The 12,787-nt window shown below is 38.4% G+C and overlaps 2 protein-coding genes across 2 annotated transcripts in view; one reads left to right on the plus strand and one right to left on the minus strand.

The window, feature by feature from the left end:
- LOC128994549 (rapamycin-insensitive companion of mTOR) overlaps positions 1–7,802 on the minus strand; it is a 40,207-nt gene extending 32,405 nt beyond the window's left edge. The window contains exons 1-8 of the mRNA XM_054419172.1: positions 7,631–7,802; positions 7,477–7,524; positions 5,499–5,664; positions 4,295–4,426; positions 2,501–2,682; positions 1,581–1,791; positions 649–802; positions 297–475 (exon numbers count right to left, since the gene is read on the minus strand). Coding sequence (XP_054275147.1) covers positions 297–475; positions 649–802; positions 1,581–1,791; positions 2,501–2,682; positions 4,295–4,426; positions 5,499–5,664; positions 7,477–7,524; positions 7,631–7,661 — 1,103 coding nt within the window. The 5' untranslated portion in view covers positions 7,662–7,802. The remainder of the gene's footprint in view (positions 1–296; positions 476–648; positions 803–1,580; positions 1,792–2,500; positions 2,683–4,294; positions 4,427–5,498; positions 5,665–7,476; positions 7,525–7,630) is intronic.
- Positions 7,803–11,327: 3,525 nt separating this feature from the next.
- Positions 11,328–12,422, plus strand: LOC128995715 (uncharacterized). The gene has a single exon (XM_054420733.1). The coding sequence runs from the start codon at positions 11,328–11,330 to the stop codon at positions 12,420–12,422; it is 1,095 nt and encodes a 364-aa protein (XP_054276708.1).
- Positions 12,423–12,787: the final 365 nt, after the last annotated feature.

The raw sequence follows: 12,787 nt of genomic DNA on the forward strand, positions 1-12,787 counted from the left end.
TATTACCTATGATGATCCTACTTACAGACTTTTGCCAAATAGCATTACATTTACAGCCAAGAAAAAAATTTTAATCGTAAATCAGGTAGGTATAGGTATTTATCTCGTTACACCCACTTGAAATATACCTACTGCTGTTTAGTGTTTATTCAAAATATTTTTCAGTTACTAGACTTTCGAATCGTTAGCACCAACAAATTCATACTGACACAGTATTGTTACCTATAAAAATCAGCAATCAGTATCCTTAGTCAGCGATCCACACGTTGACCACTATTTTCACACCATACACATACCTGCACTTGGACAGATGAGGCAGTACGGCTTTTCCCTCGGCCGCAACAAATCCCTCCGACAGTTTGAAGGCTTCTTGTGATCTGGACGGATCCACAGCTTCCAAGGCCACACTCATCTCATCACTCCATTCTGGTTGAGCCAGACATAGCAATTCGTACAGCAGATCTAGTACGGCTTTCTGTAAAAAAGGAAAAAAGTGTCCGTATTATTAAATGAATTTAACATATTCCTTATGGATTAGCAGACAATTTTAAGCTATGTTTGAGTTTCAGGTGGATATGTCCGTTTTGAGCCCCCTGGACAAGAACAGTGGTTTCTAAGTGAAGTCTGTGTCTGTTGAGTTCTACTCACCCGCACGTCCAGTTGATTGAGGTACAGAGTGGCCACTATAGAGCGCAGACCGTCCTTGAGAGGGTGACAGAAGTGCAGCACCCCCGGCCATGACCTAAGGGTGGACAGTAGAGTAACGTGAGGCCACTTGAGACTCTCCGACGACTGGCCATCTCTGTGAATGGACAACAAATTAACAGTATAGATTGTGTCAATTAAAAAACAACACTGAGAGTTACACAACTAAACTTAAGTAATATTTAACACCAATTAGATTTTAAGATGAGGTGCAACATTACAAAAGCGGCGGTGGCGGGAAGGGTTCTTGTGTCCTGCTCGCCACTCTAGTTCACACAATCTATAAGTTACCTGATATTTAGGATTTTCGTTAGGGTATCATGTTTATCTGAATGTGAAATAGGCCACTATGACACTAGAATTGTGAAACACTTTCCACTGTAAACAAAAATAAGAATATTCCTCTGACATTGAATTTGTAGCGGAAGACATCTCTCTTCCCAACTCAAAACCTTTGGTGGGAAATGATGATAAATTATTGACTGTGAATACGTTCTACTTATTTGTTATTTATATACTTTATTGTATATTTAAAGTATTTTGTGTTTCTTCTGTCAGAGTGGACCTCTTCCCTTTCAGCATTTCAAGTTGGAAAGTTGGCAGTGCAACGGATTACAAATTCATGCCAGTTATCCCGTTGCCTAGTATGTTTATCTATAAAGGTTATAAAGTTGATTCTTGCACTATTCCAGCTCACTCCATTGCCCGATCTACGCAGAGCTGAGGCTCATATGGGGACAAATGCAAGGGTTAAGAGACCGTGAATCTCTTTAAAAAGATTCTCTGTTTTAGCTGATAAAACCTATAGTCCAATTTTCTTCAGACCCAATAGACTGAAGATTTAAGAGTTTGACACACTTGCTAACAGCACTAACTTAGTTTTATCGGAAGACTGCAGATCAGTGTATGGAGCCGCTAGACAGTCCAGACTCAGCCCAGCTCGTAGCCTAGTCTCAGGCTTGTTCTGCAAGTAGAGGAGTGAGCCGACCAACGCCTCGGCCATACGAGCGGACTTGACACTGGCGAGACTACGCAGGATTGTAGTCACTCCGCCTACTGATATCAACAGGTCTGGATTCAGCACACCTAAAAATTGCACAAACATTAATGGAGGAAGTATTATTAGGACTTTAACTATGTGTGCAACAAAAAACAGTAAAACTCAAATGATCAGATTTTTTAATCATCCAGATGGCCAACTATACTGATCACCTCAAAATTAATAAAATTAATAAATTAGGCCAAAAAATTAAATTTGTTGCAGTTTGTGGTCTTAAGCAGTTCCATATTTTAGTGTGCCATTTGTGTTCTTCAACCAGCAGGTGATGAGTTATCAGCCTTGTCCCATTGTCCTGAATACTTTTATCTTGAGAATACTATCACCCAAATAAGTTTGGTACCAATTGATGTGGGTTAAGTTTTACTGAAGGGTTTTCATTAAATAACCGAATACGAAAATATTATTTTAAAAAGTAATAGAATATATGTACAGACAAAATAGATCACAAGAGCATAGATTGTAGGGATTATTTTTAGAATAGCAGGCTAACATTCTGGCCACCATTGGACCATAAGAAACCTCACTCACTTCCTCAAACATTGGTTATAAATGCTGTCAGTGACAGTGAAATAGCACATCCTTATAAAGGCTCAATTCAATAGTTCAAATAGTTTATTGCCATTAAGTATACATGTCATACAATAGGCCAGGTCAATGGAGATAATTCAATTACTTATGTTATAATTTTGTTCTAAAACCAGCTACAACTGCAATAAGAATTGAATGACTACGTACATAGTTCTGCGAGAGCGCCCAGCGTGAGGTTGATGAGGCGGTCTTCAGTCCCTGAGGCGATGGCGACTAACGACCTGGCCACACAGATGGGGAAGTTGTCCACGACTAGACACATGAGTTTACGCACCACTCTCAAGGCCTGCACTCGCTCATTGTCATTGCCTGTGATCAGGTCCATGCTCCTGCGAGATCAAACATAGGCATACAGAAAGAGTAACTTAGTCGTGTTAATTATGAAATTAAATAAGAAATAGCCTATATTTTCAAAACGTTAACTTGTTTTTAATTGGTCAGTTACTGGCTAGGAATCCATAGCAGTCATGACATGAGTTTCAGTTCCGCCACAAAACTTCAATACAGTTCATTCTTGTATTGTACCATCTCACCCCTTTGCTTAGCTTGATAAGTTTCGTGCTCTGAGCTGAGGCTTTTGAGGGCACTATAATGGAAGGTTAAAATGGACCTAACTGTCAATAAAAATAATAAAAAATTGTCTTAGTCAATCTATTGTTTGTAAAGACTTAACAAAGTCAAACCTCTATTTGTCTAGTTGATGATTTTGAACGTTATTTCTAGAATTACATAAGACTTAAAGGTAGGCCTAGTCAAAATTACAATTAAAAGTTATTAATAACTTTAAACATAATTTAAAAAAATAATTATATAGCGAGGTACAAATTCAAAGGTCAATATTAACTTACATTACATTTAAGAAAACACAAAACCAAACATATAATAGATTTAATCTATTTATTTTATTCCATAAGCAAATCGGTTCCCACGAAATATCTCGAGCTAGGAAAATGGTAGCATGGCTCCTTTCCCAGGTCCAAGGACGGTGGGAAAAACATCAGAAGTGTCAAAACTTACCCCTGCTCTTCCCCACGAGCCAACAAAGATCCAGACATTTTCTAGTGGAAGTACTGCTACAGTGTTTCTATAAGCTGTTTTAAATGTACCAGCTGATGTTTTTAAACATTGCGTACCTGTTTGTTTAGGTATTTACTCAGGGGAGGTATAGAAGAGGCTACGATGACAGCTGAGATCTTCTTATTAGCTGAGGGAACGCCATTACCGTAACAAAACGTTCAACAGCCATCGGCCTCGGTGGTCTATTGGTTAGCGTGCCGGGCTGATATACTGTAGGTCCCTGGTTCGAATCCCGCTGGTAGCGTTAACTTTTTGTCCAAGATTTTTTTATTATCAGCAAGTTTGGTTTGGTTATTACAGTTTAATTTTATTATTAAGTCATTATAAAATTTTAATTGAGCAATTTCTAGTTTTATTTAATAAACGGAATTATTTTTCCGATTACTAAACTTTTGTTATATTATTTCTTTATCAGCAAGTTTGGTTAGTTCGGTTAGGTTATGATAGTTTAATTTTATAATTAAAAAATAGTAAAATTGAATTTGAGGCATTTATAATTTTATTTTATGAACAGAACTATTTTTGCGATTAGTAAACCTTCATTGCCAAAGTGCTCTCTACTACAGCGCTGTTCGCGGAGGAATTTTGAACTAAATGCCTCATTTGTACCTCCCCTAAGTCAGACCCGTTTGTTTATTGACTTTAGTGTTCTGTTTTTAGGTTAGAATGATAATGCAGTGTTGAAATGTATCATGTTAAGGGAAGACCGCGACTACGAAGGAGAGTATTTAGGAATGGTGCACAGCATAGGGAATGGCTACAAATTACAACGAAGGTGAAGGGCAGAAATTACTGCTATGGTCCCATAGTATTAAGCCTACTTTAAATCAACTCAACTAAATTTTGAACAAGATTGACACCTACCTGGCTATCAGGATCGGGTATTGCAGTTTGTAGCATATCAGCGCCTCATGTTTACTGTGCAGCATGTACCGCAGTGCTCTCAACCCTCCGGAACGCACCTGCGTTGTATCATGCAGCAAGGCTGGCCGCAAGCTGGAAAGAAACACTTTGTGTTACGCCTTGCAGACAAATTAGACGTGGAACATTAGTCCATGGCTTAGGCCAATTGATAACTTCATCTGACATTGGTTAGTCTAAAAGGGATCTGACTAGAAGAGAACCTTGATAGTTTGACACTTTATGGATTAAAGGGTAGCCTACTTATCAAACTATGGAACCGTCAAACTATAGGAAGTAATTTTAAACTCATACCATATTTGTTTTAAAAGGGGAAAAAAGGAGGTAAATAGACATGGGGTAAGGGGCAAGAAAAAGTTATTTATAGAAATTTAATAAGCCGGTTCTAGTCACTAACGAGCAAACCCGTCAAGGACACTATTGGTCCGCTCCTGTCGTATCATGTTGTCACGGCCTGTGTCAAAGTATACATACTTTCAAGCTATAAAAGTTCTACTTTACTAACAAGGCTATGGTTACGTCTTTTGCCAAAAGCTTTTGAAGACAAATTTTTAGAGAACAACACAAAACTTTTGGAGCGGAATCATATGCAGGTAAAACAATTTATTATGTTAAGATTTAGTATGAATGCGATGGTATGTATATAGCGATGGATTATTAAGTGAAAGTGGATTTATTTTGGGCTTTTACAATATTCAATAACTTCAAATCCAACCAAATTGTTTCATCGGTTCAATCGTTTGTTCTTGTAATTTTACCATGTTTAGTGGGTAGCAAATCAGACACTGATGCCAGTAAATGTTTTTACGTTGAAAACATAACTTAATAAAACTTCCCTTTATAGAACAAGTCATTGAATTCTTTAATCAAGCAATTGATGGATAATAAAAGCAACTGTATTCAACAGAGATTTTATGATAGACTACGGTAGGTACGGTACTTAAAAAATATATGCAAACTGTATTGAACAAAATCAGCATGATACTGGCTAGACAATCAGATAAATCTATGTAGCTGTGGGAAATATTTAAATTTTTTAACAAAATTAGCCTTTAAGAACATTGAATGTTTGCTGTACAACCCCAAAATCTGAAATGTTAATAATAAAGAAGATATATTGTTTTCCTACAGCTGTTTGACAACTCACCAAAATAAAATTTCTTCAGCAGTAAACCCCAACTTGGAATAATCATGTTCACATTTGGTGAGAAGTTTTACAAAGGCATTCAGATAGCTCAGTCGGCGTCTCTCCGATGTAACTCCTTGCTTTTTACAGATATTCGTGAGAATCTCTCGGATACTGTCGTTATGATCTGAAAAGTATGATTAGGCCTATTAGGATACAAAATTAGGCCTATTTTGAAAGTACAACCTGACTTAAGTTAAAGCTTAATTTTAAGCAGAGTTAGAGATCAAAGCAGGTTAGACTGGCATGTCCTTAGATCAACATGAAACTGTTGTTAATTACAAAAGGAAATGTATATTAACTTATCCTCGGTAAGCCCAATATATCTAATGACAGATTGGCCACTATTCTCTTGCTATACGGTACCTATTGTTGCCGATCATTCCAACTTATTGTAGGCCTACGGACAAGCCGGCGATGCAATTATCTCAGGTAAAAGCTCTGGTAGGCCTACTGGATCATATTTTCAAATTGGGGTACTGTACAGTTTCTTAACTGGGCTATGATAATACCGATTGAAAAAGTTATCGATTCGATTAAAACTTAGTAGCCTAAACCCTTCATTTGATTTTTTCACAATCAGCAAGTTTATGGCTGGTTACCTGATTACCTGATTACCTTCCTCTTCACCAAGACCAGCTTTGCCGGATAGGTTGTGTCATGATAAAATAAAAGTAAAGTACTATTTAATAAAATCTATTTACAATATATACATTCAATCACTTATGGCGGTGGATCAACCCTATTTATTCACTGTTTCAAAGTATTCGTCAAGGCTATAAAAAGGTTTGGTTACTAGCCAGGACCTAAGGGCAGTGCTAAATTTCTTTATTTCCAGGTTTTTTATATCTTGGGGCAAGTTGTTGTAGATCCTAATTGCTATGGTCGGGAAGGCATTCTTCGTCTTAGCAAGTCTACAGAAGGGGATGTCAATTTCATGGTTTCGTCTTGTCTGGTGTTTGTGAACGGTATCTCTGGTTGGAAACTTATGGATATTGCTTTTAACATATGTTGCACTTAGTAGAATAAAGTGGCTAAAGACCGTTAATATGTTTGTTTCTACAAAAAGAGGCTGGCAGTGGTCCAGTCTTTTGCTGGAAGTTATAGCCCTGACAGCCTTCTTCTGCTGCAAGAGTACATCCTTACAATTTGGCGCATGCCCCCAGAGCAGTAGGCCGTAACTCAGCACGCTATGGAAAAGAGCGTGGTAGACCACCTTTAAATATTGTGGAGTTACTAGCTTGGTAAGCTTGCGTAACAGGCACACGACTCTTGACAGCCTTCTACAAACAACTTCGATATGATCTGCCCACGTCAGTTTGGGGTCGATGGTGAAACCTAGCAGATGGACTTTGGTTTCGATTTGAGGATATCGAGTTAGGGTGCATACGATTTTTTGGGTCTTTTCCTCGTTCAGCTTAAATCTGTTGGCTGAGAACCATGCCTTAGCTTCATCAAAAAGTGTTTCAGCCGTGTCAAGCGCACGCGCAGGGGTAGAGCCCGTTGCAAAGATGGTGGTATCATCTGCAAACCTGAGAGAAGAACCATTTAGCTCAAGGTCGTTGATTGATACCAGAAATAGCACTGGTCCCAAGACCGATCCCTGAGGAACGCCGTGTTGGATTGTCAGAGGTCTAGACTGGGCACCGCTAAGTGAGATTACCTGCTGCCTATTATCCAGATAGGACTTTATTAACGTGAGAGCCACGCCCCCAACCCCATAGCATTCAAGTTTGTCTGTAAGTATGCTGTGTGTTAGGTTAGGTTAGGTTATGACAGTTTAATTTTATTATTGATATTATTACCCAGTATTGTTACAGCTGATAACTCTCATCCCTTATTGTACTTGCTTATAATGTACTACTTTAAGTAGGGTTACTAGGGAGGCAAGTTAGGTTACAAATTTTACCTAGGTTAAGACATAAAACTGGTAACTCACCCTTTGATGGATCTAATTGGAATTCATCGTCATTGTTGTCATTCCAACCTGTCAATCAAATAACCACAGTTAGTTATAATTCGAATAAATTTATTAAACTATTAAATATGCCTAGCCTATATTGAATTCTGACTTAAAGTTGACTAAAACTTACTTGGCCGTAAACCGTGTCCTCTAATCCACATGATCTAGTTTTGAAATATAGCTCAGTATATATAAGATGAATAAAACATATACAGATTCTAAATTGTTATTTAGTGTACAAAAATTAACTGTTTACATTAAATAAGCAGGTATAATAATTGCAATAAAGTTTGTGACGGCATTGTTTTTGTGACATTCCTACCAAAACAAATCAAATAACCTAAAAACCAAAGACATTTAAATCTGCCTGCAAGTTAAACCCCAACCATACGACCTTCTCACCGCAGTATTTCACCTCCCTTTTTTTAGAACCTTTGGAACAGTTACACGGAACTGTTTGGGATCATGTTCAATACAACTGTGACAAAAAGTATAGAATAGGTTAGGCGAAACCGTTATATTACAAATAGCTCCGTTCCTTCTCAACTTTATTATTTTTCCTGCATAAAAATTTAATTATTATGAAATACCTTTTTTCCTCCTCCTCATAATAATAACAAGTCTTTTATAGACATGGACCTGTAAGTTAGTTAACTGGTTTCGTTTATTTAATTATTCTTACATTACATCACGAAAACCGGCTTATTCTTAAAAGACAATGATATAATAGCATATTAAGGAAAACTATTCAAAGAAATTGCACAGTTTTGTTAAATTTGCTAACAATGAGAAAGGTTATAAGGTATAAGGTATTGTTGATGGAGCAGGAGTCACAATGAAAAAGCACATACAAATTAAAATCAAAAGTTTTATTATTATATTTATAGTTATATTTTGGATACAGTATTGTGAAGTTCATAATTATAATAAATTTAACTTACCTTCTTCTGTTTCAAAATTCAGCTCCCCAACTATTATTTCAATGGCATGGGCTTCTTCCAGATGCTGGATCAAGTTCTCAAACCACGAAAATTGATGAGAGCAATCACCCTCTGGGCCTCTGGGCAAATAAGCCTTTTCGGGTTGTTTGAACAGTCAGATTGTTCACTACAACAACTATCATGCACATTACGTGTATGGCGCGTTAAATTAAATTTACTAGCAAAAGTGTTTGTCACAAAATGAACATTCAAACTTTTTTGTATTAATATCAGACATACTGATCCAGTATCTCTTTAACTTGAAATTACACCATCGATTTGAGATAAAGTTTCCAATCACTTGACAAAATGGAGGTTAAAGACAGAGATCCACTAAAAACAAAATGAACGCCTAAAAAGGAAATGGAATGGAACTCTTTGTTTGTAATGTAACGGTTTTAACAAATCTATTCCAAACAGTTCCGTGTAACTGTTCCAAAAGTTCAAAAAAAGGAAGGTGAAATACTGCGGTGAGAAGGTCGTCCAACCATATGGAAAATACGAATAAATAGCAATGAGTGAAACACGTATGAACAATGAGATAAGTGAGTTAAAATTTAAGCGTTGATTATATTTAAGTATGTAAAAGTATCAGTCTAAACAATTAATTGTACCCATTACCTATGTTAAAAATGTGACTTAAGGACGTCCACTTTGAATAACAAAACCCTTTAACTGATATTGTATTCAATAAATAAATGCATCATTGATATCAGTATGTCAAAGTCAAAGTAGAGTTGTTTGAACACAGCACAAGAATCTTTGTACAGCTAACAGCCTGGATCAGTTTATATCACATTTTGCTATAACTAGTATGCAATGTAAGAGTTTTTTTTTCAATGATAGGTTTTATTGTAAGTAAACAGTTCAAACCCATATATAATTTATTTAATTTTGTAAGGTGATTCTTTGCATAAAAATTGTAGGCACTGGTAAGTAGTAGGAAACGGAAAAATGCTCAAATTAAAGGTGTCTGTTCCAGGCTTGTTGGAGGGAAAAGAGTTGAACTTCCAAAATGTCAATACAAAATTAAATTAGATATAACATTAAACTTTCCCCATAAGAATTGGTTTGGAGTTCATAAACAGCTAATCATATTGAATATTGTTTTTTGGAAGAAGCTATTACCGTGGGTGGCACTGGAACACCTAGACCCAGGACTGATTTACATTTTTATTTTGGCGTCACAAGTGACCAAGGATCAAAAGCACTTATTTGTTATCGTTTTTATACATGCCCGTGAACAAGATATCTTGGGTAATTTTCATCCGATTTTGAATAGCATGAATATTTGTTCTGGACATAATATGTTTTTTTAAGGATTACTAAGAACACCAGAGGAAGACTGCAACGGTGGGGAATCGTTCACAAAAATGGCAGAGTGTACGATGACGAGAAAAAGTAGTCAATGTTAAATTTTACAACCACCATTCAGAAATCCGATAATAGACGAGAGAAAATATAAATACACATTATCCATAATTTAGTAGACAAGACAGCATACAATATTGTGCTCTCCAATTTGGAGAAGGTCCTACTAAAAATCATCTTACGACATGTTTTCATGACGGGCCTGTTTACTTTTTACAGTCAAGAACTAAAACATTTGTTTAAAGGGATCCCACAAAAAAGAAAAAAAAAATAGCGCAGGGCTTTTTGTTTCATGGACCCTATATATTGTAAAAAATCAAGGGCTGGCATATTGTCCAATCTCTGATTGGCTGCCGCTACATAATGAAAACCCGCCGAGTGGCCAACTATACATTATTGTTGTTCAAAGGTTTATTGCGGACATTTTCCATCACGAAAGTAAAAAACAATACACAACGTTTCGGGATCTGGAATCTGATCCCACATCTACATCTGTGCTACATCTGTGTTATCTATCTGTGTTAGTTAAGTTTTTTCACCTGAAGACGGGATCAGATTCCAGATCCCGAAACGTTGTGTATTGTTTTTTACTTTCGTGATGGAAAATGTCCGCAATAAACCTTTGAACAACATTAACTCACCATCACCAACAATGAACTTCAAACAAAGTATACATTATTGATTCTTCAAAAGCAACAGAAGGTACACAAAAATTGATTTGAAACGTGAAATGTTGTTGAGACAAGCCTAAGTTTTATCAGAAAATCCATATGCACAATCGTTTAGTTGAGCTTTAGGAGAAATGGTTTTGCGAGGAGTAAACAGTTGATTTAATTTTATTTTTGTAGATATCATCATAATAAATATCGTTTTAACCAACCATCGAGTGCGACTATAATAATTGTTTACTCCATACAAAATGAACTTGCACAGGTGCAAGTATAAGAGTTGCCTCCACTTCAATTCAAGAGGGTGGTGGTGCACAGAAACTATTTTCGACCCCAAGACACTACAGAGATGCACAGATGCATACAAAGTGGTATAAGAGTAAGTATAAGAGTGACCTCCACTCCAAGACAAGGGTGGAGATGCACAGAGAGTATCTTCCACCCCAAGACACTCCAGGATGCACAGATCCAAGTATAAGAGTGACCTCCACTTCAAGACAACGGTGGAGATGCACAGAGTATCTTTCACCCCAAGACACTCCAGGATGCACAGATCCAAGTATAAGAGTGACCTCCACTTCAAGACAACGGTGGAGATGCACAGAGTATCTTTCACCCCAAGACACTCCAGGATACACAGATGCAAGTATAAGAGTGACCTCCACTCCAAGACAAGGGTGGAGATGCACAGAGTATCTTCCACCTCAAGACACCCCAGAGATACACAGATGCAAGTATAAGAGTGACCTCCACTCCAAGACAAGGGTGGAGATGCACAGAGTATCTTTCACCCTAAGACACTCCAGAGATGCACAGTGCAAGTATAAGAGTGACCTCCACTCCAAGACAAGGGTGGAGATGCACAGAGTATCTTCCACCTCAAGACACCCCAGAGATACACAGATGCAAGTATAAGAGTGACCTCCACTCCAAGACAAGGGTGGAGATGCACAAAGAATATTTTCTACCCCAAGACACTCCAGAGATGCACAGATGCAAGTATAAGAGTGACCTCCACTCCAAGACAAGGGTGGAGATGCACAGAGAGTATCTTCCACCCCAAGACACTCCAGAGATCCACAGATGCAAGTATAAGAGTGACCTCCACTCCAAGACAAGGGTGGAGATGCACAGAGAGTATCTTCCACCCCAAGACACCCCAGAGATACACAGATGCAAGTATAAGAGTGACCTCCACTCCAAGACAAGGGTGGAGGTGCACAGAGAGTATCTTCCACCCCAAGACACTCCAGAGATCCACAGATGCAAGTATGAGAGTGACCTCCGCTCCAAGACAAGGGTGGAGATGCACAGAGAGTATCTTCCACCCCAAGACACCCCAGAGATACACAGATGCAAGTATGAGAGTGACCTCCGCTCCAAGACAAGGGTGGAGATGCACAGAGAGTATCTTCCACCCCAAGACACCCCAGAGATACACAGATGCAAGTATAAGAGTGACCTCTGTATCAAGACAAGGGTGGAGATGCACAGAGAGTATCTTCCACCCCAAGACACCCCAGAGATCCACAGGTGCAAGTATAAGTGTGACCTCTGCTCCAAGACAAGGGTGGAGATGCACAAAGAATATCTTCTTCCCCAAGACACTCCAGAGATACACAGATGCAAGTATAAGAGTGACCTCCGCTCCAAGACAAGGGTGGAGATGCACAGAGAGTATCTTCCACCCCAAGACACTCCAGAGATACACAGATGCAAGTATAAGAGTGACCTCCGCTCCAAGACAAGGGTGGAGATGCACAAAGAATATCTTCTACCCCAAGACACTCCAGAGATACACAGATGCAAGTATAAGAGTGACCTCCACTCCAAGACAAGGGTGGAGATGCACAGAGTATCTTTTACCCTAAGACACTCCAGAGATGCACAGATGCAAGTATAAGAGTGACCTCCACTCCAAAACAAGGGTGGAGATGCACAGAGAGTATCTTCTATCCCAAGACACTCCAGAGATACACAGGACAGGTGCAAGTATAAGAGTGACCTCCGCTCCAAAACAAGGGTGGAGATGCACAGTTAGTATCTTCTATCCCAAGACACTCCAGAGATACACAGGACAGGTGCAAGTATAAGAGTGACCTCCGCTCCAAAACAAGGGTGGAGATGCACAGGAGAGTATCTTCCAATCCCAAGACACTCCAGAAATGCACAGTACAAGTATAAGAGTATCTTCCACCTCAAGACACCCCAGAGATACACAGATGCAAGTATAAGAGTGACCTCCACCTCAAGACAAGGGTGGAGATG

Source organism: Macrosteles quadrilineatus, unplaced genomic scaffold (genome assembly GCF_028750875.1).
Source record: "Macrosteles quadrilineatus isolate MER2022 unplaced genomic scaffold, UCM_ALF_1.0 Scaffold_5__1_contigs__length_97177068, whole genome shotgun sequence".
NCBI lineage: Eukaryota > Metazoa > Arthropoda > Insecta > Hemiptera > Cicadellidae > Macrosteles > Macrosteles quadrilineatus.

Bases quoted from the DNA above. Each gene is read 5' to 3' on its own strand.
- LOC128995715 (XM_054420733.1), top strand. From the start codon at position 11,328: ATGCACAGTGCAAGTATAAGAGTGACCTCCACTCCAAGACAAGGGTGG.